This window comes from Antechinus flavipes, chromosome 6 (assembly GCF_016432865.1).
Source record: "Antechinus flavipes isolate AdamAnt ecotype Samford, QLD, Australia chromosome 6, AdamAnt_v2, whole genome shotgun sequence".
NCBI lineage: Eukaryota > Metazoa > Chordata > Mammalia > Dasyuromorphia > Dasyuridae > Antechinus > Antechinus flavipes.
In genome coordinates this window covers 67,419,718-67,447,698 of record NC_067403.1, presented here as the reverse complement: position 1 = coordinate 67,447,698, position 27,981 = coordinate 67,419,718, and the positions used below count along the sequence as shown (strand labels likewise).

Sequence of the window (27,981 nt, the reverse complement as noted above, 5' to 3'; positions counted from 1 at the left end):
TAAATTCTAAGCTGCTTTATAGCTTCTCTGCAACCAGTCCCTCATCTGATCCCTCCAAGGCCTTTTATGGATTTTAGACATCTCTCATTACATGTCTCTTCTTTCTCCCTCCAAAGGATCCAGTGAGTTTTTGCCGCTGAATTTTGTTTCAATCAATCTTATTCCTCTTCTCAGCCATCAGCTTATTCCTTTTCAATCGGTTGTCTGGTTTTGTGGCTGAGCTGGTCCATGAAGCTGAATACTCTTGTAGCAGGACTTGAAGGGTCCAGAATAACAAAAGCTTTGGTTTTTCTGATTTTTTTGTGTGCCTGGAGCCAGGATGGTTTTTGCTGCAAACCCCAGAGAATTTCGTCATTTCCACCACAGAAAATATATAATAGGTACATGACATAAGTAAGGCTTGTCACCTAGCACAATCTCATTGCAATAAACCAATCTCCTCTTGCAGGATAGTTTTAGCTGAAAAAAAAAAGGGATTATTTCATATTGATTTCCTATAAAATACAGCTCCAGTGTTTCCTTATGGAAGACACTTCCATGGAGATGGGGCCATTATGAGAGCCCTGTTTATCTAGAAGTGAACCCTGACAATCTATTTCAGTTTTAAAACCATATTCAGTGGCTGTCACTGAAAGATAATAACAGTCTAGGCTGTAAGTACTGCAGATTCTAGAAAAAGCTGTCTCACTGTACCAAGGTCCTTTTATGAAGGTTTCTACCCAATTTCCTGAAATGTGGGTCAATGTTTATGCATTTTAATAACTTTCTTACAAATTATATAATTGAAAAATTGGAGCAGAATTATGTGGAGAGCTTTAAATTTTTAAAAATCTGCCTCAGTCTCCCAAATTTAAATTCCTGGGAGGAGCCTGAGGGTGTTTGTATGTATCTATAGAAAATCAAAAATTTTAAATTGGCCAAAAAGTGATACATCCAATATTTCTTGTTAATTGGTAAAACTAGGATTCAAACATTGGTCCTCAGATTCAAAGGAAGGGTGGGTTTGAGGAGAAAAATGTTGTATTTTGTTTTGAGTTTTAATCCATAATTTATTATAGGCCTCCTATATTCAAAGTACTTTGCTAAATAGTGTAGGTGAAACAAAGTTTGGATAAGATACTTTTTCCAACTTCATGGAACTTACAGAATGTCAGTTTTGGGATTACAGATAGAGATAAGAACTGAACCTCAAATCTGATTGGCATAGGGTACTGTTGAGTTAAAAAAAAAAAAAAAAACAGATATCAATGCTTGTTAGCAACTTCCCCAAAACATATGTTCTTAAAGCAGGGATTTTTAACCTGTAGAACATAAATTTTAAAAAATTCATAGACTTTGTATTCCCTAATTGACAAATAGTTAAAGGATATGAACAGGCCATTTTCATATGAAGAAATTAAAGCTATCTCATATAAAAAAATGCTCTAAATAGAGAACTGCAAATTAAAATAACTCTGAGGTACCACCTCACACCTAGAAGATTGACTAGTATGACAGAAAAGGAAAATGATAAATATTGGAGGAGTGTGGGAAGTTTGGGGCCCTAATGCACTATTGGTGGACTTGTGAATTGATCCAATCATTCTGGAGAGACATTTGGAACTGTGCCCAAAGAGCAATCAACCTGTGCATACCCTTTGATCCATCAATAGCACTATTAGGTCTGTATCCCAAAAAGATCATAAAAAGGGGAAATGACCCATATGTACAAAAATATTTATAGCAGATCTTTTTGTGGTAGTGTGGAAATGGAAATTGAGGGGATGCCCATCATCTGGGGAATTGCTAAACAAGTTGTGGGATATGAATGCAGTGGAATACTATTGTTCTATAAGAAATGATGAGCAGACTGATTACAAAAAAGTTTGGAAAGACTTATTTGAACTGAAATGAGCAGAACTAAGAAAACATTGTACTCAATAACAACCACATTGTGCAATGGTCACCTATAACAGACTTAGCTCTTAGCAATACAATGATTCAAGACAACTCCAAAAGATTCATGATGGAAAACACAGTCTCTACATCCAAAGAAAGAACTGGTGGAGTCTGACTGTAGATCATAGCACACTATTTTCACTTTGTGTGTGTGTGTGTTTAGTTTGCTTTAGTTTGGTAAGATTGGATTGATTTCCATCTTGGGGAAGGAGGATGGAGGGGAGGAGGGAAAAATTTTTGGAACTCAAAATCTTACCAAAAATGGATGTGGAAAATTGTTTTTACATGTAATTGGAAAAAAATTAAATACTATTAAAATATAGAGAGAGACTTTGATAATTGCATATTTCAATTTTATTAATTTGCTTTATAATCTAATGATTCACAACTTTCACCAATCACTACAAGTCTAAATTTAAAAACTGAAAAACTTCTTTCTTAGTGTCTTAGAAGCCTTTACACCAAGGAATTAAATGTCTTGCCTAGGGTAAAACAGAGCTAGGACCTGATCTTATCTTTCTAATTCTTCAACCAGCTCTCTAACTACTATGCACAATGCCTTTTTACAGTATAATATTGGGGAAATACAATTCAAATTAATGTAATATCATATAACAGGTATACAGCAAAGTGCTAAGTGAAAGGATGGGTTATTACTGAAAGAGGGGATCAAGGAGGGCTTCCTGGAAGATAGAATATTTGAGATGGTCATTAGGTGATAGAGAGTCGAGAAGCAAAGAGAATGTGGGAGTGTACCCCTGACATAAGGACATTTCAGACATAGAACAAAACTAGGAAAACACAAGACACATTTAAGGCACAAAGAAAAGTACAATTTTGTATGTAGAATGACTCAAGGGGAATAAAGTGAATTGGGTATGTATCCAAACTGAGGAGGGCATTGATTCTAGACAAAGGAGTTAGAATTTTATTTGGTAGGGAATCTAAAGTCATTGAAGTTTTTTGAGCAGATTATGGTCAAGATTATGTATATGAACAATTAATCTCATAAACTAGACTGAGTTGCAAGTAGGGGGATGCTAGAGGTGCGAAAATATGGGGAAGCTTTTGCAGGTGAGGGACTGATGGATGCAGGAAATGTTGTAGAAGTAGAATGAATAAAGCTGGACTATGGGCTTGGTTTGAAAAGCGAGGGGGAGGAGTCAGAGATGGTGTTTGGGTAACACAAGTTTTGGACCTGTGCCACCTGCAGAAATTACCTTCTTTGATAACGTAGACTCCGGGGATGATCTCCTTTCTCTCCCCGATTCAGCTAATGGAAGTAAGTGCAGACAGCTGGCTATCTGGCAGACAAACAGATGCCCGCTCGTTCCCACAGCTGTTGCCCTCTGGCGAGGGCACCCTGGAGACAGCTTGTCTCTTGGGTACAGGAATCAATCCATTGCTCTTCATGAACTTCATATGGGCAGAGGTAAAATGCTGTCCATCGTGCCATATAGGATGGCTCAGTTCCAGTAATCAGATGTATGCTGCTCCATTGTCAGTGTGACCAAAGAGAAATTTCCCCATAGTGCTTCCAAGGAATTTGTCAAAAAGAAGGGCTTTTGGTGACTGAGGAAAGGAATGAGCAATCGGAGGGAGAAAGTTTGGTGGCCTCCTCCCTGTGTGAATAGTTTCTGATCTTCAGAGATGATTTATTTTTCTTACAAATACCTTTTGTTTGATATCACATCACTTCTAATTACATCTCCATCCTCCTACTCTATGAGTCCTCCCTTTTTGCAAAGAGAAACAGATGAGCAAAACTGACAAAAGGAAATAAAATCCACCAAAAAAGTGAAAATAATATGCTTCCACTTGCCTTCAAAGCCCAACACTTCTTCCTCTGGATGTAGATGGCATTTTCTATCATGAGTCCTTTGGAATATTGCTGAGAAGAGCGGATTCTCTCAAAGTTGATCATCACACAGTGTTGCTATTACTATGTACAATGGTCAGACACTTGGGGGATACAAGGAGGAAAAAAAAAGAGACAAACCCTCCCCACCCACAATGAGCTTAAAATCTACCTAATTGGGAAAAAGGAAACTGAACAGTGTAGGCGAGGTACCAACCAGAAGTAATGATGGAGAAGTCAATAAAAGGCAGTGCAGCCTGGTGAGGGATGAAGGGATGGCTGAGCTCAGTAATGTCTCAGGACATCAGTACCTGGTTTCTCTTTTCCATTATCTTTGTTTGGCTTTGTTTTATTGTTCCAGAATCTTATCAGGGCCCTGGATATTTCAGATTTATACACCTAATGCAAGTTCACACACACAATCTATTTTTTACCTTTATATATACCCATGCATATACACACCATCTCAGGATGCTGCTGTAATCAATATATAAGCATTTATTTTAATAACTATCTGCTCTCCGCCTGTGCAGTGTGCTATAGACTGGAGATAGGCAAACAGTAATTGACTTTAAGGTTCTTATAGATGAGATTCACTTATATATGACTGTTGTTCATCTTTTCAGTCATGTTTGACTCTTCGTGACCTCATTTGGGCTTTTCTTGGCAAAAATATTGAAATAATTTATCATTTCCTCCTACAACTCATTTTACAAATGAGGAAACTGAGGCAAAGAGAGTTAAGTGACTTGCCCAGAGTCACACAGTTAATACATGTCAGAAACCAGATTTGAACTCATGAAGATGAGTCTTCTTGACTCTAGATCTGGCACTATATACTGCCTAACTGCCCATATGTATGATAGGAATGTATAAAATCACATTCAAGGAAGATGATGCAAGAAAGGAACAAGAAAGGAACTTTAGAAAGGAGCATCTGTCTGGTCAAGGGTTTCTTAACTTGATGTCTGCAAACTACTATTTCTTCTTCCTCTTCTTTTTCCTCTTCCTTCTTTCTCTTCTTCTTCCTCTTCCTTTTTCTTTTCTCTTCTTTCTCTTCTTCCTCTCTTTATTCTTCCTTCTTCCTCTTCCTCCTTCTTCTTTCTCTTCTTCTTCTCCCTTTTCTTCTTCCTTCTTTTCTTCTTTCTATTCCTTTTCTTCTTCCTCCTTCTTTTCTTCTTCCTATTCTTTTTCCTTCTTTCTCTTCTTCTTCCTCTTCTTTTTCCTCTTCCTTCTTTCTCTTCTTCCTTTTCCTTTTCTTTCTTTTTCCTTCTTTCTCTTCTTTTTCTTTCTTCTTCTTCCTCTTCCTCGTCTCGTTTTTCTTCTTTCTTCTCCTACTCCTCCTCTTCCTTCTTTATTTTATTTTAAAACAGACTGGGCCAAAAGGGACTTAATACCAAAAAAGTTAAGAACCCTTGCACTAGTCCAATCCTACTTTTGTTTTGTAGATGAGGAAACTACCCAGAAACAAGAATCCACTTGCCTGAGTCCAAGGCCTCTTAAGGGCATGACTCGGGTCTCCTGATTCACAGCCAAGTGGCCTTCCCATGACACCATGTTGCCTTCCAAACATTCTTGTAGGCGGGAGGTAGCAAAATGCCAGAACTTAATTAACTTTTTCTAATTAATTCTGTGCCTGCTGTTCTCTCCACCAAATGGTGATGATGTTGGGAAATTCCATTGCCTTCTTTAAAGCTGCTGTAGCAGCAGAGAATGCACTTCAAGGAGTAGCTAGGTGGAGACCATTCCTGGTGCTCTATCTCAGAAACCAGTTGGTATCTTTAAAAGCACGCTATTTCAAATGGTGACTCAAGGGTGGTATTTAGTTTTAGGTTTTGTTTTGTTTTAGTTTTAGTTGTTTTTTTATTATTATTATTTCAAGGCTTTATTTCTTAGTTTGACTGGGTTATTTCACATAGTTTTTTTTTTCCTCAGAATGGTTATAAAGTTGTAAAATATTGTCATGCCCTGAAATTACAAGCATAGTTTTGTAAGGAACTCATAATATTCCTATGAGACTTGTTTTTAGCCTATTGCTCACCATTATAATATGAATGAATAAAAAAAAAAACCTACTGTAACATTGATGAAGTAACCATTGTGGGCCAGTGGGGATAGAAAGAGAAGGCTAGGTAACAAGTATTAAGCACCTATTGTATACCAGGCATTATAATCTGTTCTGTTTTTAAAAGCTTTTCAAACTACAAGCATAGATAGATTTCAGCATTCACCCTTACAAAACCTTGTGTTCCAATTTTTTTCTTCCTCTCTTCACCCATCTCCTCCCTTATGGCAAGTTATCCAATATATGTTAAACGTTGCAATTCTCCTAGACATATTTTCACAATTATCATGTTGCACAAGAAAAATCAGATCAAAAAAGAAAAAAAAAATGAGAAAGAGAACAAAAAGCAAGCAAACAGCAGAAAGAGTGAAAATGCTATGTTGTGGTCTTTCTCTGGGTGCAGGTGGCTCTCTCCATCACAAAACCATTGGAACTGGCCTGAATCTCCTCATTGTTGAAAAGAACCTCTCTATCAGAATTGATCATTGTATAGTGTTTTTGCTGTGTACAGGGTGCTCTTGGTTCTACTCACTTCACTGAGCATCAGTTCATGTAAGTCTCTCCAGGTCTCTCTGAAATCCTCCTGCTGATTGTTTCTTATAGAATAATAATATTCCTTAACATTCATATACCATAATTTATTCAGCCATTCTCCAATTGATGGGCATCCACTCAGTTTCTAGTTTCTGGTCATTACAAAAAGAGCTGCCACAAACGTTTTTGAACATGTGGGTCCCTTTCCCTTCTTTAAGATCTCTTAGGGTATGCACAGTTTGATAACTTTTTGAGCATAATTCCAAATTGCTCTCCAGAATGGTTGGATTCGTTCACAGTTCCACCAACAATGTATCAGTGTCCCAGTTTTCCCACATTCCCTCCAACATTCCACATTATCTTTCCCTGTCATTCTAGCCAATCTGACAGGTGTGTATTGGTATCTGAGTTGTTTTAATTTGCATTTCTTTGGTCAGCAATGATTTAAAGCATTTTTTCATATGACTAGAAATGGTTTTAATTTCTTCATCTGAAAATTATCTGTTCATATCCTTTGACCATTTATCCATTGGAGAATGGTTCATATGTAATCTCTGTTCTTAAGGAGCTTATTTTTAAGTAAAAAGAAACAACACATACAGAGTGGCCCCAGCTATTTTAGTTAAGAGATTTTTCTTGAAAGAATTTTAGCAATGGCACCATGTCAAACCTATCAATTAACTTTTCATAATGGCCTAAGTCATTACAAAAACACTGTAAGAAATTCCAAGATAAAGTTATTAAGCTCTATTCATGACCACCAGGTCCATACCCTTAAGTCTCTTGTACTATTCCATTTTTTCATTTATATTTATACCAAATCTTTAAAAATAGCTTTTTCTCATTTTGTGACCTTACACGATTTCAAACAAACGTGTTTCCCTAAATATTTTTTAAGACTGATTATGTTTACCTCTGGACCTGTAGATACTAGAAAGAGTTTAAAACATGGAGTTAAATGATGTGGGTATGAATCCTAGTTCTTTTCCCCCTTCCATCCAAAAATTCCATGTGCCAGGTACTGCACCAAGAAATGGGGATATAATTAATTTAAAAAAAAACAGTGCCCACCCTTAAGGAGCTGACAGTCTAGGGTGGGGAGACAACATACAAAAGGAGACAGGAGAGCAAAGTTAGGAGAAAGACCAGGGATATCTCATTCCATGGAGTTGAAACCTGGCAGGCAGAAATGAGCCTCTCTCTACTCTATAAAGGAAACTTTGGAAAGGAGTTTTGGTCCTCCACTCTCCAGCCCTCCAGTTGGAAGGGAGAGGAGACCAATGGGGGACCAATTCATGGCTCAAGTTAGCAACTAATCATGATTAAAAGTAATGATCTAACCTGGGAGGGTTCTGATGGAGTTAAAATCAGGCAGAGCAGCAGCTTGTATAATCGAAAGCTAGATGTTTTTGATGGCTTAAAAAGAATTTTCTCAGTGAACTTTCCCTTTTTATAATAACTTGTGAGGTCTTCTACTTTTCAGAGAAGCAGTGATAAATCCTGCTTCCAGCTTGTTTCAACCTTAAGCATTTGGCTCTTTGGGCTTTAGTTTCCTCAGTTGTAAGATGAGGGAAGCTGTGAAATAAATGACCTTTAAGGCATTTCCATCAAAGACTTACATGAACTGATGCTAAGTGAAGTGAGTAGAACCAGGAAATCATTGTACATGGCAACAGCAAGATTATACAATGATCTAGTGTGAGGAAGTTGGCTCTCTTCAACAATAAGATGATTCAGGCTAGTTCCAATGGTCTTGTGATGGAGAGAGCCTTCTGTGCCCAGAGATAGACTATGGGGACTGAATGTGGATCACAATATTTTCACTTTTTTATTGTTGTTTACTTGGGGGTTTTTCTAATTTTTTTTTCATTTTTGATCTGACTTTTCTTGTGCAGTATGCTAAGTGTGGAAATATGTATAGAAAAATTTCACAAGTTTAACCTATATTGGGTTCCTTGCTGTCGAGGAAGGAGACAGGAAGAAAAGAGGGAGAAAAATTTGAAACACAAAATTTTTGCAAAGGCAAAAGTTGAAAACTATCTTTATGTATTTTGTTGCATACTTACATGTGATATTTAAGAGTTGATCACTGTAATTTTCTGAAATTCAAGTTTTAAAAATAAAATCAAGGAGTCCCAGATACACATCCAAAATTTTGAATTTAAAAAACCCGCCATATTTTTTAGTATTCAAGGTAATTGAATGCCTCCATTTTCATTTTAGAATGGTCCAAAGTTGAAAAACTAATTCACTATCTTGGGGCCAAGTTATTTAGACTTCAAGGATATGTAACTTATTTGAAAGTCATTGAACAACTGCAAATATGTATTGTATCTAGGATATACTGCAACATATCTAACATATATAGGACTGCTTGCCATATTGGGGAGGGGGGTAAAGGGAGGGAGGGGAAAAATCGAAACATAAGCGAGTGCAAGGGATAATGTTGTAAAAAATTACCCTGGCATGGATTCTGTCAATATAAAGTTATTATTAAATAATTTTTTTTAAAAAGAGAAAAAAAAAAAAAAGAAAGTCATTGAACAAGATGAGAAAGAAGACTGAGGTGTATATTTTTCCTGATTGTCATCAGGGTACTTTGTAAGTGTGTCCTACCCATGTGTCTGTCATTCTGGTGCATCCCCCATGGCTAATGCAGTCTCCTTTCTCAGCAAAGAGTATTCCTCACTCAGCAGTCACTCAGTCTTTGGGCATTTGGGGCACGCAGCCTTTCTGAATGCTTAGATTTCCCATTATATTCTCAGATATTAAAATTCCTCTTGTTTTCAGCTGATCATGCAGGTGACTTAGATAATTTCCTTCACTGTCAACAGTTTCCTTTTCCAGAAAATTGTCTATTACCTCACTTTGAACTAGTCTATTTACCCAACTTTAAAGTGTGACTTTGGTAAAGTGAGTTAAATATTCAGGAAAGAAAAGGGCTGACTGGTTCAAGTGAGGTAATAGACAATTTCACATGCCCTAATTTTCTCCATGCAATATTCAATTCCACTACCATTTGCCTACCTTTCCTTGAGAATTGAAAAAATTTATAAGGGATAGTGAGGATTCAAGAAACTTATTGGAAAAGTGAATCCTTCCTTGGGGAACAATATTAGTTTCTAAAATCCCCTAACATTTCCACAATTACTTTTTTAGGATGAACACTGCTTGTGACCTGCTTAGCTATTGGCAAGATCAGAGTATCTCAGAGAGCAAATGAGTATTTTCCCTTATGGTTCCCAGGAGGGTAACCTGAATTCTTTATATTCTGGAAGGAATTGCAAGGAATATGAAAAAGTGACCTGCTACTCTCAGTTATTCTTTCTAGCAGCCTGGTATCTTGGGATTTCCTGTCCTGCTTTGTAAGGAAATATAATCTACCCTATTAATACTAGTTCATATTTCCTGATGTATGTTTTTTAAATAACTTTTAAAAGTTATATAAATGAATATGAAGTTTAATAACTTTAAAAAGTTATATAAATGAATATGAAAATATACTTAGAAGAATTGCACATTGCTTTCTATCTAGGGGAGGAGAGAGATGGAGGGGGGGGTGAAGGAGGAGAAAATGGAACACAAGGTTTCACAAAGGTGAATGTTGAAAATTATCTTTTCATGTATTTGGAAAAACAAAAAGCTATTATAAGAAACAGTTATTAAGCATCTACTATAAATGTGCAAGTCACTATGGTGAAGTTAGAAAGAAAAAATAAATAATAGCCTTTTCTCTCAAAGAGCTTGCATTATATTGTGAGAAGAAGGGAATATATAGAATTAAATAAGGTGCTTTGAGGAGGAAGAGCCCTCTAATAGTGAGGAAAGCAGGAAAGGCTTCATGGGAGAAGAAATGGTACTTGAAATAAACCTTGTTAAAAGAAAGGACAGTTGTGGGATAGCTTATTTAAACATATAGACTAAGGACATGAACTGTTGTCTTTAGGAAACAACTAGTAATCAGTGTGACTAAGACAAAGAATGAGTTAAGAGAGTATAATGTAAAATAAAATTATGTCTTGGCTGCCCTTAAATGCCAGCCTGTGCTGTTTGCATTTTATCCTAAAGGCTATGGGTAACCACTGAAGTTTTCTTCAATAAGTATGTGGCTTGCCACCTTTGTTAAATAAATTATCTTTTTCATCTGGGTAGAGTTGAACAATCAGATTTCATCATATTTTATCCTGGAGAATGAGAGGGAACCATTGGAGTTAAAACAAACTTTAGGAAGATTACTTTAACAGTGATCTGGAGAAAGACTTGTGGCAGGAAGACCAATGGGCAAGCCTTTATAATAGTCTAAGATAGTCTGTAAGGTGGTTGTAGCAGTGTATGGTAGAGATCTTAGTGCAAGGTACTAGATCGGTGAGGGTGAGGAGTCAAAAATCTCATCTAAGTCATGACCTTGAGTGACCAGGAGAATGGAGACCATGACAGGAAAATGAGGAAGAGGGGAAAAGTTCAGGAAGGAGATTTGGGACATGTTGAGTTTAAGATGTTTGTGATGTCCAATGGGCATCTAGTTTGAGATGTTTAACTGGTAGTTTTTAAAGAATTGGCAAGACCTGTACATATTTTTAGGCCGCTAGGGAAGGTGTCATTAAAAAGGCAAAGAGAGAAAATAAGATAGAGGAAGTGAAAAACTGATGGGGCTGACTGAGGGGAGGTGAGGAGAACTGAGACCAAGAACACACACACAAAAAAAGGATTTTCTTTGGTCGGGGACACTTTTTCTCAGACTGGAGCCAAGAAAGTAAATAAAGGTACAAAGGGGAGATGGAGGTATTTATTTACAATGGATGACTGACTTAGATTTCTCAGAGCAAGGAGGCACATGGTCAAAGCAGGGCAGCTGTGGCATGGGACTTCCAAAGAGAAAGGAGAAATCTTGGGAATAGTGGCTGCTTGGAACATAATATGTTGGATCTGCTTCTCGGGGTAGTCAATCACAGAAGAATTATGGAACATAGCCAAGTATTCAGTTGAGATTAGATAACATAAATTCATAGTAGACACAGTCAATATGCATTATCTGATAAATGCATTGATGAGTTTCAAAACTAAGTGTCCTAGGAGGTTAGAGAGGGAGGCCCTTAAAGGTAGCGTTGATGGGGGTTAGCAAGCTGTAGACTTGCTGACAGCAAAGAAAGCCATAGAGAAGGAAAGGAGAAATGAAAAGGATAATTATCAGCTAGACAATGGGGCAGACGTTCTGAAAGCACAACAGACAGAAAGTAGCCAGGCTCAGCAGTCTTATGGGGAAGGAAATCCCTACAATCTCAGTGAGTGCACTAGAATCAATCAAGGGGTATTTAGAACTGAAGGCATCTGATGTCTTAGTGTGAGAACATACCCACATTCATATATGAAAAACAAGGAACTCATCGTAATCTATTCAATTCTACAAACTTGTATTAAGCCTGATGCATTAAGCACCAGAGATACAAATAAAAATGAAACAACCCCTGTCCTCGAGAAGCTTGCACTCTGGTTGGAAGGCACAACAAGTAGCAGATGGAAAAGCTCTTATTGCCATTATTGTTTTTCCTTCATTCTTGAAAATGGCCCTGATGTGATGCCACGAGATGCAAGGGATTTGGAATGAAGTGAGGGAGGGCTGGCAAAGTCACCAGCTTCATTTTCTCCTCCAGAACCATCTCCATCTAGAACCAGTGGCAAAATATAGATCAGGATGAGGAAGATGGCCTGGATGCAGTGGGGGACCTTCATCTAAGGTTTCTAAGAGGTCTCACTCTGAGGCAATACCTATTCAGTGATCAAGGCACTGTAAATGCAAATTTCCTGAAAGTCGAGTAGTTGATTGGGTGGCAAGTCCCAAGAATTCCTTAGGTTAAATAAGATAAAAGATGAGGTGATGGAGGAGATGTATATCCTCTAGAGGGCCGTTTGGTCTAGGCAATATTCTACTTAGTCAATCTTGTTTCTTACCCTAGGTACTAAACCACACCAAAAGCCCTCAAATTTCTCCCCAGACTTTGTCATGCTCTTTTGACTTGGCTTCCACTTCAGATACTGCTAACCATTTCTAGTCTTGTAGTCATTTGACAAATCGCCTGTCTTGCCCCCTTAACTATGAGATCATCTGCTAGCAGCAACACTGAAGACCCCACCTTTGCCCTCTAACTCATCAAGAACCTCCAATCAGTATCATAGAAGCAGCTGAGCCATTGGTCTGACTCTGAGTAGAGGAAAAAGAATAAAAAAAATTATAAAATTTTTCCAAAACAAAACAGCATATCTCCTCAACAGTCTCTGATGTTTTAGGCAGTGTTCCACATTCCAGATTCTGCAGAGAAGTAAGAGGAAAAGGAGAAGACACATTCATATATATTATTTTACAAGAAGCAGCATTCTTGTAAAGGAATAATTTCCTCCCATTTTTGATAAGAAAAGTGACAAAATAGAGAATAGAGAAATAGAGATGAAAATAGAAAAATTCTATAATTTACTTAGGGTTACATAGCTGATGAGTAGTAAAATAGAGCCATCAATCAAAGTTTCCTGATTTCTAGCTTTAGGGCACGAGTTCTTGGGTTTGGGGGTTTTGTTTTACTTTTTTCCCCAGTGAATAAAAGTCCATTATGTTCTCCTTCGAACTTTTTTCAATTAAAAAAGAAAGATTTTTCTATGTCAGGGATGCCCACAGTAGATTGGTAAAACCTATGGACACTTTTTCATAATAAAAATTTTCCATCCCAGCTCCAGCTCACAGATGCCCTGAAATTTGTCAGCTGACTCTAGATGTAGTATCTCTATTGTAGACTACATACTACTTCTCTTATGACAACCTTATGGACTCCGTAAGAATTTTGTTTGCAGAGGACTCCAAATTAGCACATTAAGAAAAAAATTATCCCATTCTTAAGTATATTTTCCTTTTCCTTCTTGAGTGTATGTATTTGCAATACTGTTTTTCAAGTAAAATTTTGGCTTCTTAGCAAGACCAAGTTGAAAGGTTAACTTTGCCAAATCCCCTCAGATTTTTACTGAGCTTCTTGATTTTTGTTTTCTTTGAAACAAAAGAAAGGGCTCTTGTTGGTCTTTACTCTGCCTCTCAGGGACATTTGAGGAGGGAGGATGATCCTTTTGACATATCTCTGGGTGCCACTGGCCTTTGGCTATTCCTGATCTTTCTCAGCAGCTGACATGAAGGATTTGGGGAGAATTTTGAGTCACTGGCCAACAAAAAGAGTTAAAGAGATTCGAGGATGGGGGAAAGGAAGAAAAGGTGCTTTAAGAAATCTATCCATTTATATATGAGCTAGGTGGGCAGGAAGTCATTCTTTTGTTCTAGTAGGAGTATATGGGGTCAGGATGTTTTATACACATTACTTAGGGGTGATTTTGATACTACCCCTTTATAAAAATCTATCAAGTAACAAACCTCAAAAGAAAAAAAAAAGGTTAATTCAGGATCTTTACAACCACATCCTTGCTTTTGTGTCAGTGGGGTGACATTTAGATGGACTGTTCTGCTCAAATGGTTTAAATTTGGAGGTTTCTGGCAGACTGAAAATTCAAGACTTCATTGGGGGCTGGAAAGATGATCTCATCCCCATTACTTTTCAAGGAATTGAATCAGTGAAGCCTTTGCTGCTATTCCCAGGAGACAGTCTGTTTTTATGCCTCATTCATAATTGAATGGAGAGAAGATCGTTTTTTGCACATTATTAGGAGGCGGTTTCATCAGAATTGAAGGCATTCCAAAGCCCTTTTTATTGCTGTAACTTAACATGTAACCTATTATCAAAGAAAGAGCTGTATTCATATGAAAAAGAAGTTCTAAAAAGAAGAAAAAGTGAAAAGTTGGAAAAAATATACTAGTTTATATTTGTTTGGGGTCACAGGATTCATTAATCATTCAGTCATAGAACTTAGAAAGGGACCTCGGTGGTCATCTAGTCTAATTTTACAGGAGGGAAATTGAGATTAAGACAGGATAAACATTTTGCTGAAGATCACCCTGGTAGTAGAGATCAGTGTGGTATTTGAATGCAAATTCTCTGATTTCCTATTTATTAATCCTTTATGTATAATGTAAAAGGGGAAAGAAAAAATCATTTAGATTCTTTCTTTTCTTTTAATCAATGAATAAACCAAGAGCAAGAGGGACACATGTAATTTTATTGTTTCCTATTCTGATATTGCTTACAGTATCCAATGTATCCCTTCTCTTGCCCCATTCCAAAGAGCTATCCCTTAGAGAATAAAAAAGAAATAAGAAGCACTTCAACTAGCAAGTTGCAAGGTGTGTGTGTGTGTTGGGGAAGAATCTGATGTTATCTGGAGGATTTTATAGTCCTTCACCTCAGCAAAGAAAAGGGGGGGGGAAGGGGAGAGAGCATCTTCCTATTTACTTTGTTTCAGTCATCCTCAGTGTGTGTGTGTGTTTGTCTATGTTTGTGTATGTGTGTGTGTGTGTATGATATATACAACACAATACAATATAATACAATTAATGTGTGTTTTATCAGTAATTCATCCCCCTGTACCATGACAGCCCTGTAGGATAATCCCCACTTTATTGATAAGGAAAATGAGGTTTAGAAATAGCTATCTAGATGTGAGAAAAATGATTAGCCCTCTTCCACATTCCTCCTGCCTTATTCAGAAAAGAGAAGCAGAAATAGTAAAGTGTATTGACTAGAATCTGGGCTTTCTGGCACTGGCTCTCTGTGGGATCTTGCACATTAATTGCCATTCATAGAGCTTTTTAAAGTTTGCCAAAGCCCAGGACATGCGTGGAGTCACAGAAACCTCCCAACAAGCCTGTGAGGTAGATACTATAGATAGCAGCGTTCTCCATTTGCCCATAAGGAAACTGAGAGCCAAAGAGATTAAGTCCCCAGAGACATCCCCCAGACTTCCAGTCTCTGGCTCTCCATCCATTGAACAACCCGTCTCTGCCTTGTCTTTTATAACCTCTCCGATCCTTGATTTCCTCATGATTAAATGTAAAGGTTGAGTTTATGGGACGTCTGTCTCCTGACTTCAAAATCCTGTGATCTTAATCCCGCTGATTTGACCTTCTAGTCAAACATCATTTATTGCTGCTCTTTTCATTTCTGAATCTTTTCATCTTTTTTTGTTACTCTCTCTCACTTGGGGAAAATAAACAAAAATAAAGATTTGAATAACCCAGGTAACATTTCCCTTCATTGTTAATAAATGTTAATAAAACGAGCTTAGCTTTCTGAGAGAAAGGAAAGAATCTTCAGTGATGTAGAAGCCTAGGTTTGAAGCTGGGTTTTGCTATTTTCCAACTGTGACCCAATGGATAAGTCACGGTAATTCTCTGATTCTCGGTTTTCCTGGCTGTAAAAATGGAATTGATGATATGTACGCTGTCTGTCTCCCAGAGCTGTTTGGAGTGTTCAGTGGGATAATTATGTAAAAGGCACCAAAGTGCAATGCAAAATGTTTGGATCAAATTTGAACACCCCGATGTCATTGTGCTGTTGTTTTTTCTGTTCTTTCTTCAGCTGGTTCCAGGAAAGAAATCACTGAACATTGGGAATGGCTTGAGCAAAATCTGCTGCAGACTCTCTCCATCTTTGAGAATGAAAATGACATAACCACCTTTGTGAGAGGGAAAATACAGGTAGTGTCTGGAAATTTTATCTGTCCTGATCTCTCCTTACAATGCTACTGACTTGGGGCATCCCCAGTGTCTCCTTCACAAAAAATAAAAAAATAAAATAAAAAATAAAAATAAAAATAAAAAAATCTGTTTTTACTTAATGCAGAGGAGATTGAAGGTTCCGTAGGAGGACAGGGGAAATAGAGAGTAAGATTTGGAGGTAGAAGAACTGAGTTCAAATCCCACCCCTGCCAATTACTAGCTGTATGCCCTTGGCCAAGTAGTTTTATTTTTTGTGAGCCTCAGTTTCTAAATCTGTAAAGTGACTCTAAAAAGTACTGAGAGTTGTTTAATTAATCTTCACTAAAGTTCTATTCTGATGCATTACTGAGAATCCAGAGGTTTGACCAATAAGAAGATTGCCAGGTAATCTGTTTTTGTTGTTGTTTTGCTGAGGCAATTAGAGTTAAGTGACTTGCTAGGATCACACAGCTAGGAAGTGTTAAGTGTCTGAGAACAGGTTTGTACTCAGGTCCTCCTGAATTCAAGGCTGGTGCTCTATCCATTGAGTCACTTAGCTGCCCTGACAAGCAATTTTTTTAAGCTGAAAAGATTTGATTATAGACTTTTCAATGAATTGTCCATTGATAAGCCAGCTTTTTACAGAGATACTTCACCATACTGCCAAAAGGGGAAATGAATATCTGAGTGACTAAACTAAACTAAAAAGCTACATACCAAACTTTAGGAAAGAAAGGAGCTGTTTCAATAAAGTGAGACTACCCTGACAGACTCTCAGGTCCCTTGTGGGATTGAATCAATTTTTTTAACATTTAATTTTTATTTTATTTTTTTTCCTCAGTAACATGTAACAAAATTTATTTTTTTTATTTTGAGTTATTTATTCTTTCCTTTTCTCCCCTACTTACTCCATGAGAAACAATTTGATATAAATTACACATTTTTAGTCATGCAAAATGTGATTGAATTCGTTTTCTATTGTCAAAACCAAAACTGTTTCAAACCCTTTTGTGTCATTTCTAACTCATTTCTCTGAGGGGTGTTTCTCTGGAGCCACATAAAAAAGAGAGGTATACTAGTGCTTCCGTGAATGTACTGATGTGAGGGATACAGTCTAGAAATCACAACCCACTCACTCACATCTCTACAGTTTTATCATTTCCTCAAAGATACTGTTATTATTGGGCATAGGGATCAGATGAAAGCTGGAGAGAGAGTAAAAGGGGAGGGGAAAATTATTAAAATGGAAAATGGAGGAAGTGAAGGAAAAGGAAAGAGAATAAGTATTTATTAAACACCTACTATATGCCAGACATTGTGGTTTATAAATACTTTTTTTCATTTGCTACTTACAACCACCCTGGGAGGAAGCAATCTTAGAATAGACTTGACAGAAAACAGCAAATATCATGCCCAAGTGATGTGGACCCAGCAAGCCAAAGGGAAATTCCACAGGTTGTTGGATATCAGAAGTGGAGAAAAATGAATCAGTCCCTACTTTAAGCAGAAGGCAGGAATTGGGAAAAAGGAGAAAGGAAAATGTTAGGGTCTAACAGACCACTAAACTTCACCATTTATTGTTCTTTAAACAATACAGGGCCACTGCCATTACTCCCCCAAACATATTTCAAATATAGAATGAGTAGGAAAAAAATTTTGGTTGGAAGATGTGTCCTCTGGATGGGAGTGGAATATTAGCACTCAGTTATAATACTGGTCACATTTGCAGATTAAGACAGTTTCCATAGTTTGTCCTTAAAAATTGATCTGTGAAGGGAAACATTTTTTGTGTTTGTTTTTTGTGGATTTGTGGGTTTGTGGATCCTCTGTTGTGTTCCCAGAATGACATTGGGGAGCAGGAAACTGTTATCCTATCAACTTTACTTTGGGGAGGAAGGATGTAGGGCTACCTATAATTTGTATATAAATATATCTTTATATTCATAACCTTGTACACTTTTAAGCTTAAAGTCTATTTTACTTCTATTTTAAATTAGAGGTCCTCCATGATTCTTTCCAACAATTCAGGGCAGTTCCAGTAATCTTGTTGTGAAGAGAGCCATCTACACCCAGAGAGAGGACTGTGGGGACTGAGTGTGGACCACAACATAGCATTTTCACTCTTTCCTGTTGTTGTTTTGTTTGCAGTTTGTTTTCTTTCTCAGTTTTTTTCCCCTTCTTGATCTGATTTTTCTTGTGCAGCAAGATAACTGTATAAATATGTATACATATATTGGATTTAACATATATTTTAACATATTTAACATGTATTGGTTTACCTGCCATCTAGGGGAGGGAGTGGGGAAAAGGAGGAGAAAATTAGAAACACAAGGTTTTGTGAGAGTCAATGTTGAAAAATTACCCATGCGTATAATAAGTAAAAAAGCTTAAAAAAAAATTGCTACCAAAAATAAATAAATAAATAAATAAATGCATTAGAGGTCCTCCTCCCCTGGTTTACAGAACTATTGTTTCCACTCAGAATAATGGACAACTCTGCTTCAGAGCTACTGCTCATGTTGATTCCCTTGCAAGGGGAGCTCAGTGCTTAAGGTGGAAAAATTTGTTCCGGGTTGGACAGTGCCAAACTAGCCTGGTAGGTGCTTTGGACAGAGACCTTGGTCTTTTCTTATAATAGGGCTAAGGTTGTCAGTGCTTTACCAAATTTGGCTTTTTGTGTTGTTGTTGTTTTTTAAAGTTTTCTTGATGTCTTTTATCGCAATCATTTGTGGGTCTAGATCCTCCCTCAACTGCCCTGTCACCCAGTGAAACCTCTGGTAACAAAGAAAAAACAGTTAAGCAAAATTGATGTTGTATGCAACATTCTGCACCCACATCTATATTGTTTCCTGTTCCCTGATATAACAAAAAGTGCTGTGATGAATATTTTATTATCTATAAGTCCTTTCTTTCTCCCTTTCACCTCCTTGGGGTACATATCCCACAGTTGAGTGAATTTTCTTACACAATTTCCAATTGTTTTCCAGAACGATTAAAGCAATTCTCAACTCTATCAGTTTGAATTTATGTGCTTGTCTTTCTCAGCCTTAGTAGTTACTTGGTTTTATTTGGTTTTTTAAAAGAGAAAAGTCGAGTTTGGGTTATTGTGATTTGGCTTTTATTCACAGTTCAAGAAGAAAAAGGTCACAAAAATATCTACCTTCCTTCCTTCAATTTATAAACTATGAACTTTGGACATTGCGTAGACTTCTAAAAGTGACCTGTAATATAATTTGATATTTTTATAACAGTTTCTTTCAATACCTTCCTTCCTTCAATTTATAAACTATGAACTTTGGATATTGCATAGACTTCTAAAAGTGATATAATACAACTTGATATTCACAACAATCTCTTTCAGATAGCTTCAAAAGCCTTTTCAGGTGACAAATAACACTTTTAAATTTGTCTCAGAATTTAGCTGCCCTCCAGCCTTGGAAAGAAAGGGGAGGGAACTAGCTTGACACAAAGGATGCAGCAAATGAATGTTTTCAGAATGAATGAACTCCAACTACAGTCCCATGTTTTCTTATTTTGCTGACCTATAAATGTTATTGCTCCTAAAATGTAGACCCAACACAATAGCGTTGCTAATATTTTTGCCTGTATTTCTTATGTGTGTGTATGGTTTTTCCCACTTAGGGCATTATTGCGGAATACAACAAGATTGATGACATAAAGGAAGATGACGATACCGAAAAGTTTAAGGAGGCCATTGTGAAATTTCACAGGCTCTTTGGGATGCCAGAGGAAGAGAAACTGGTGAATTACTACTCGTGCAGTTACTGGAAGGGGAAGGTCCCTCGCCAGGGCTGGATGTACCTCAGTATTAATCACCTCTGTTTTTATTCCTTTCTGATGGGAAGGGAAGGTAGGTAAAATTATCTCAAACATGCAAGGAGTTAAAGAGGAAGACTTTGGAAATAGGATTTAGCTTAGTCAAGCTAGAAAGGGAGTATAACTTCATGGAAAGATTATTAGACCGAGAATCAGGAGGTCTAAATTTCTGTCCTGGGACTACTAATTATATCCTGGGTGACCATGGGTAAATGTAGCCAATCTGAATTTTAAGCATCCTCATTTATAAAATGAAGGGTTGTTTTTCAAAGCAATTGAACCAATCTGAAAGTCATTCAGGGAGGTATTTGTCAGCCTTGGTAATTGTGAATAGAAAAGGTACATTATTTACCTTACTGGGTTGCCATACAGAAAGGTTGTAATACATAAAGCAATGTTATATATCTGAAAAGTTAGTTTATACTATACACAAATGAAAAAAACTATTTCATAATTTCAACTTGGTCTTCATTGCATCAAGGCAATACTTTTGTTTTGTAAGATTTTGTGTTCCAAATTTGTCTCCCTCCTTCCCTTACCTCCCACTTCCCCAAGACAGCAACCAATATAAGTTAAACAAGTACAATCCTTTTAAACATATTTCTGTATTTATCATGTTGTGTGAGAAAAATCAAACCAAAAAGGAGAAAAACCATGAGAAGCAAGGCAGAACCAAGATGACAGAGTAAAGGCAGGAAAAGCCATGAGAAGCAAACAAACGACAAACAAAAAATGCTGAAATACCATGCTTTGACCCACATTCAGTCTCTTTCTGGATCTGGATGACATTTTCCATTCCAAGTCTAGTAGAATTGAAATTGACTATATTTCTTAAAAAAAGAAAACAAAAAACTAGTTAGAATGTCATATATTTGGAACCGAGAGGATTTTGGATGTCATCCAATATAACTTCCCATTTTACAGATGAAGAAACTGAGGTACAGAGGGTTTAAGTTTACCTCCTAAAATAATTAGTGACAGGACCCAGGATTGAAATTGAGATTCTCTGACTCCAAATCTGGCTCTCTCCAAATTGTCATTAAGATACTTTTGTTTTATTTTATAAAAGAGTTATTGAAAATATGATTATTTCCATTTATGGCATTGCCACCAACTATTATTTCTGTGAATTTATTTTCAGTGGGTATGTAATGCAATTAATTTATAAGGGCTCCTAAGTGTTGGGGAAGTCAGTGGGATCGAGGAGGTCCCGGGAGATTTTATCCTCAGGAAAGGTGAGAAGGGAGGGCGAGTGATTGGGAGCATTTTTAGGATTTTCTGCTGAAATTGTGCCCCACTCCCTGCGTTCAGCCAAGTTGGTGATCCGGTGGGTTGACATCACTCAGCTTGAGAAGAACGCCACGCTGCTCCTGCCTGATGTGATCAAAGTGAGCACCAGGTCAAGCGAACATTTCTTCTCCGTCTTCCTCAATATCAACGAGACATTCAAACTGATGGAACAGCTTGCCAACATTGCCATGAGACAGCTGCTGGACAATGAAGGTTTTGAGCAGGACAGATCCCTCCCCAAATTGAAAAAGAAATCACCTAAAAAAGTGTCTGCTTTAAAACGGTAGGTAATGGAGACTTCCCCTCAAGCAGGTAGACCTAGAGAGTGACATTATTATCATGTTTTTCTAGTAAGGAAGGGAGGGCAGTATGGTGGAGTAAACTGGAAAGCTAGCTTTAAAGCCAGGAAGGCAAAGGATCAAGTCCATCCTGTGACAGATGCTAGCTTTGTGATGCTCGTCAAGTCATTTAATGTGATTCTAGGCTCTCGGTGCAAAGGTACCATTTTGCATTGGTTTACCAATACATAACAGTTTGCTGATCTACTCCCTATTTTTATGAATCTTCTCCATATCTTCTTAGTGGGAAGGAATTAAAACTTTTTTGGGGGTGGTGAGAAGTATATGAAAATGCTAAACAAAAAAAGTTCCTTCTAGCATCAATAGAACTTTCTCAGATATAAAACAAACAAAAAAAAAAAACAAACAGCAAAGTTTTTCAGAAAAAAAGTAGAGCATTTCTAGTTCTCATTTCTCCACAAGTCTTTTTAGCATTTGGCCAAGACTGACCATGAAATTATTGTGTAGATAACAAACTTTAATATTTTGAAAGATCTGTGGACTGCTTGAAGTGGGCATTTCTCCCAGCACAGATTATAATACTTCCTATACTTTGCAAGACAGTTTTCACTGAAGTATTTTTCATTTGGTACCCAATATACAGAAAACAAATGTCTACAAACCCAGTTAGGTTGGTGCTCCAAGATCACATGGAGAAGGAAAGAGAGAAAGAGAGACACAGAGACAGAGACAGAAAGAGAGAGAGAAACAGGAGACAGAGACAGACAGACAGACAGACACGGAGACAGACAGACACAGAGATAGAGAAAGAGAGAGAGAGAGAGAGAGAGAGAGAGAGAGAGAGAGAGAGAGAAGGAAGAAGAGACAGAGACAGAATGGAGGAAAGAGAGAGTGAGTGAGAAAGAGAGAAGGAAGAAGAGACAGAGAGAAAGAATGGAGGGAAAGACACAGAGAGAGAGAGAGAAGGAAGAAGAGACAGAGACAGAATGGAGGAAAGAGAGAGAGAATGAGAAAGAGAGAAGGAAGAAGAGACAGAGAGAAAGAATGGAGGGAAAGACAGAGAGAGACAGGGAGAAGGAAGAAGAGACAGAGAGAAAGAATGGAGGGAAAGACAGAGAGAGAGAGAGAACGAGAGCGCCAACATGAGTGCACTCATGGCTGGACCTTTTTATTCATTCAAATTCTTTTTTGGCTTGGTAGGAAATGACAGACCTTATTTTGCATTCTACTAGTCTAACCTTAGATAAGCAGTGTAGAGTATTGAATAGAATACTAGAACTGATGTCAACAAACTTCAATCTCAAGCATTTACTAGACCTGACCTTGACCAAGTGGTTCTTTCAGCTTCCGTTTCCTCATTTGTAAATGGGGATGATAATTAATACCTGTATTGTTTATCTCACAGTATTTACCTTCGGGCTCAGATGAGATGATATATGTAGATATATTTTGTAAACCTCAAAATATCATGTAAAAGTGAATTATAATTATCCCAGAGCCCAGAGTTACCTCATACTCAAGGCCAAGTATCTGAAAAGGATTTTAATGGAGTCTAGAGAATAAACAAGGAAAAGATTTTGTTTTTATTTTTGATTATTAAATGTAAGGAAAATTGAGCATATTGTTGAATGCTAATGGGGTTGATGGAGTGATAAGTTGCAGAGTTCACTATCATGACTTCTTTTCCAGTGCTCCCTGTTGGGGCAGACATTCCTGGGCCTTGCCATACTTTTCACCTGACTCGCAGCTAAATTCACCTATGTGCTGTCTTCCCTAATTAGAAGCTCCTTGAGAACATGGAAGATGTTCTTTTTCTGTTTAGAGCTTCAGTCCTTGGCACATAATAAGTGCTTACTAATTGATTTTTTCCCCATTCATTCTGTTGATGTTGCTTTCCAGGGATCTTGATGCCAGAGCAAAGAGCGAGCGATACCGTGCACTGTTTCGCCTGCCCAAAGATGAAAAATTAGATGGTCACACAGACTGTACTCTCTGGACTCCATTCAACAAAATGCATATTTTGGGGCAGATGTTCGTGTCAACAAATTACATCTGTTTTACCAGCAAAGAGGAGAACTTGTGTAGCCTTATCATCCCACTCCGAGAGGTGGGTGTTAATGGAAAAATATATAAGTATTTTAAAGGTTATCTTTGTAGCTTTAAAATTCTCTTTTTCTCTGTGTGTGTATCTCACTCACTCTTCACCCCACTTTCTGTTTCTCTCTGCCTCAATCTCTCTCTTTGTCTGTCTTACTCTCTGTGTCTTTCTTTCTGTCTCTCTCTCTCTATGTGTATCTCGCTCTTCCCCCCACTTTCTGTTTCTCTGCCTCAGTCTCTCTTTGTCTCACTCTCTGTGTCTTTCTCTCTATCTTTCTTTTTCTGTCTATCTTTTTCTCTGTTTCTGCTTCTCTCTCAATTCTCTTTTTAAAATCATTGATCGCCTGGCTTTGAGAATAGATTTAATCACAAATGGAATATTTTGGGTTACATAGTGCCACATGAAATTGGCTCATGCCCAGGCTCACATTAATTGTCCTTATTTTAACTTTGGGTGTAATCTGACTCAGCCAGCATCCTTCTTCACAGAAAAAGAAATCCGAAAATGTAGGCAATATGGGCCAATAGAAAGAGCTGAGTGGCAAGAGATGTAGATTCTAATCGATGTTTTCCCAACTCACTATGTAACCTCAGATATGTTCAAATTCTTGGTGCATTTATTTTCTGCCTTTATTTTGTTAATCTGCTGCAAAGAACATTTATTAAATGATCTTTGAATGCAAAATTCTGTGTTAGATACAGAGTAAAGGTAAAAACAGCCCCTACCCTTAGGCGCTTACATTCTATCAGAGGGAAAGAATATGTTCACAGATAAGTCTAAATCATTTGAGAAGGGGGAGAGTTCAAATGGCCATACCAAGCAAGAGGTAGCCAGTAGGGTTTAATAGGTCAAGAGATGGCACGGTTTGGTGGAATGAGCACTGACACTGGAGTCAAATCTGGTACAAATCCTGCCTCTCATTACTACCTGTGTCACCAAGGAGGAACCTCCTTCTGTGTTTTCATCTGAAAATTAAAGAGGTTAGACTAGATGGCTCTGGAGTCTAGTTCTGGATCTGTGGTTTTATTATAGCTATTTAGAGCTGGAAAAAACCTCAAAGATTATCTTGTCTGACTCTCTCATCTTACAGAGGATGAAACCAAGGTCCATAGAAAGGAAGCAACTTATCTAAAATTCCCATCGTTTGTGACTTCTAGGACTAAGATTCCATTTCAGGTCTTGCCACTACTTCACAGTGCCATCAAATTCTTCCAAAAATCATTTAACATCTTTGAAGTTTAATTTCTTCATGTGCAAAATGGGTAGTAATAATACTTACAATGCCTACCTTGTGTGATTGTTGTAAAGAAAATGTTTGGTCAGTGACAAAGGTCTACATGAGCAAAGTTGTTATGTTGAAATATAAATGAGGCAATATACCTGAAAGTGATTTGGAAAGTTTTAGAGATGCTAAATTGTTCCATTTTTCAAAGCAAATTGTATGTTTTCTGATTCACACATCACAACAATGTGATGAGGTAGTTTTAATTGGAAAAAGGTAAATGATAGTCACCCCATTTCACCAAAGACTTCCAGTTAGTATCTTCATTCATTCAATAAATATTTATTAAGCACTCACTAAGTACTAGAGAGCACTAGAGAGACACAGAGTCCTGCCCTCAAGGAGCTTACAGTCTACTGGAAGAGACAACATATGAACAAATATATACAAAGTATTAAATGATAAATAGGATAAATAAATAGGAAAAAATTTATAGCAGAAGACATTGGAATTGGGAAAGATTGGAGAATGCTTCCTTAGAATAGAGCTTCTTAAATTTTTTTTCCACTCCTTTTCACTAGAGACATTTTTAAATGATTCCAGGTATGTAGTTGTATAAATAAGTGTACAAATCAAACATTTACTGCTAATAAATTATAATTTTGTGATCCTCACATTCAGTTACATGACCCCACAGGGAGTCGTGATCCATAATTTAAGAAGCTTTGCTAGAGAAGATGGGGTTTTAGTTGAGATTTGAAGGAAACCAGGGAGATCCACAGTTGGAATGGAAAGGGAGTGGACTGGGCATGGGAACAGCCAAAGAGAGTGCCCTGAGCTGAGGGATGCAGTATTTGTGGAACAGTCAAGAGGTCAGTGTCATCATATCGAAAAGTATATGTTAGGGAGTAATTAGAAAGAAAGGAGGAGGCTAGGAATTTGAATGCAAAGCAGAGCATTTTGTATTTGGTCCAGGAAGCATTTTAAGAAGCCCTGGGGTTTTTTGAGGAGTATGTGTAATGTGGTCAGATCTACATTTAGCGGCTGAATGGAAGGTAGATTGAAGTAGGGAGAGAATCAAGGCAGCTATTTCAGTAGTCCACGAGTGAAATGATGAGGGCTGATACGAAAGTAGGGGCAGTGTTGGAAGCAAGAAGAGGGCATCTTCAGGAAATGCTGCAAAGGTGAGATTGACAGGCAGTGGTAAGATCTTGAATATTGGGAGTTGGAGACAGTAAGGGATCCAAGATGATTGGTTTTTTCTTTTTTTTTTTAATGGTACACATCTTAAAATTGCTTCTCTAGAAGCATGATTCCCAGGCTACTGGTCTTTTCATCAGGCACCTAGAACACCCATTGAATACTCACTCTTTACAGACCAGGATACCAAGTTCAGAATGTGGGATACACAATGTCTTACTTCCTAGGACTATATAGTAGATCTTTGGGTCAAGGAGAGTTCCAACAAGACATGACTGTTGCCTTCAACTCCACATGCTCCTTACTGTTCCATCAGCCTTCCATTGGTCCCCTCAAAATGCCCAAGGAAAATCAACTTTATCCAAGCTTTGTCCAGACTTCAGGATTGCATCCATGAACTGAAGAGAAAAATAAGGTCCCAGGGCATTCACTGTGTTGCCAACATGGTACCCTGTAATTACATACTGACACCGAGTCAATATTTGATGAAAGAAATATTTGTTGAATGTTTTTATAATATTTTTAATTAAGTAGGAATAGTCCTGAGGGGAAAGAGAAAGCCACTGTGGAAATAGGTCTTTGTGTCATGGGCTAATTAAGAAATGATTAAAATCATTGCTCTATAAGATAGGAAGGAAACAAAGTGACATTAGTTTGAGTTGCCCTCCAGGTAGGTGCCCTCAGATTTCTAGATATCCCATCTTCTGTTCACCAGATCATGGGACAGATTTCTTAAAACTTTTTCTCTGGACCCTACGTGATTCCCAGGTTACTGGTCTTTTCATCAGGCACCTAAAATATCCATTTTGAATGCTCAACTGTGTGCAGACCATGGTTCCAATTTCAGAACATGGGATACAACATTTCTCACCTCCTAGTACTATTTAGTAGAAATCCATTCCCTTTGAATCTTGGGGCACAGTAGTCTTTGAGTCAAGGAAAGCACATCATGCTTATTTTATGAACTTGTTACATAACAAAGCATCTTTTTACTTAGAGCTTTAGAAGCTTACAAAGCATTTATTTCATAATCACCTGATAAAAGATAGGGTATTTATCCCCATTATATAGTTTAGGAAACTAAGGCTGAGACATGATTGTGCTTGTCCAAAGAATAGCTAGTACCAAAGTCAGGATTCATATTGAAGTTTTCCATTTCCCACGTTCAATACAGTTTCTATTACCTGACACTAATCAAGACCTGGCTGTTTATCATGTGATCTGCAAATGTTGGAAAAAATTTCCTTGCACTAAGTAATACATGTCTTGCATTTAAAAGGAATTGATATTGAATGCTGTCCCAAAATGGATTCAGCTGTCTCAGGTACAATGAGTTCCTCGTCACTGGAAATAATCAACAGGTGTTGGATGGTCACTTACTGGGATATTTTAGAGTAGGTTCATACTTTGAATAAGAGTTGGTCTAGACCAAAACATAACCTACATCTAGAGTATTCTTTTTTTTTTTTTAGGGTAAAATTGATTGTCTAAGTTAAGCTGCCACAAGTGGGTTCCACCAAACCTTTTTAAGACTACTAGAATTAGGACTACAGTATAACAAAAGAGAAAATAAAACTGATTTAGTGTATTTCACAGTAACTAACCAAGAGATCTATGGGAAGACCCTGAGAAATGAAACTATATTTTGAATGTAGCTTTAAATGGCAAAATTCATTTCTGAATATGACCTATGAGCCATCTTTTGTTAACTGAATAAGAAAAAGTAGCTCAACAAACTTAAGCTATATAGTTATTGAGTCTGACAGTATAAATACAGTATTCTGTATCCACAGACCCTACCTGTGCATGGAATGGAGAAAAGTGATTTTCTCCATTCTTCTCCAAGGCCATCATCTTCCCATTTAACCAGTAAATCATCTGGCTATATTAATATCATATCACTGGCCTTGATGATAATCAGAGACGTGAATTACAAAGTACTCTGTTTCCAAGGGGCTTAATGCAATTTTCATTGCCTATGGATTTTGATGAACATACTAAAAACAGTAGTGAAAAGC

At 37.4% G+C, this 27,981-nt stretch overlaps 1 protein-coding gene across 1 annotated transcript in view; it reads left to right on the top strand.

Moving 5' to 3' along the window:
* The window catches only part of TBC1D9 (TBC1 domain family member 9), a 113,656-nt gene that overhangs the window by 46,804 nt on the left and 38,871 nt on the right, over positions 1–27,981 (top strand). Inside the window, exons 3-6 of the mRNA XM_051967231.1 lie at positions 15,899–16,017; positions 19,660–19,888; positions 21,166–21,427; positions 23,343–23,550. Of these exons, the coding sequence (XP_051823191.1) occupies positions 15,899–16,017; positions 19,660–19,888; positions 21,166–21,427; positions 23,343–23,550 (818 nt within the window). The remainder of the gene's footprint in view (positions 1–15,898; positions 16,018–19,659; positions 19,889–21,165; positions 21,428–23,342; positions 23,551–27,981) is intronic.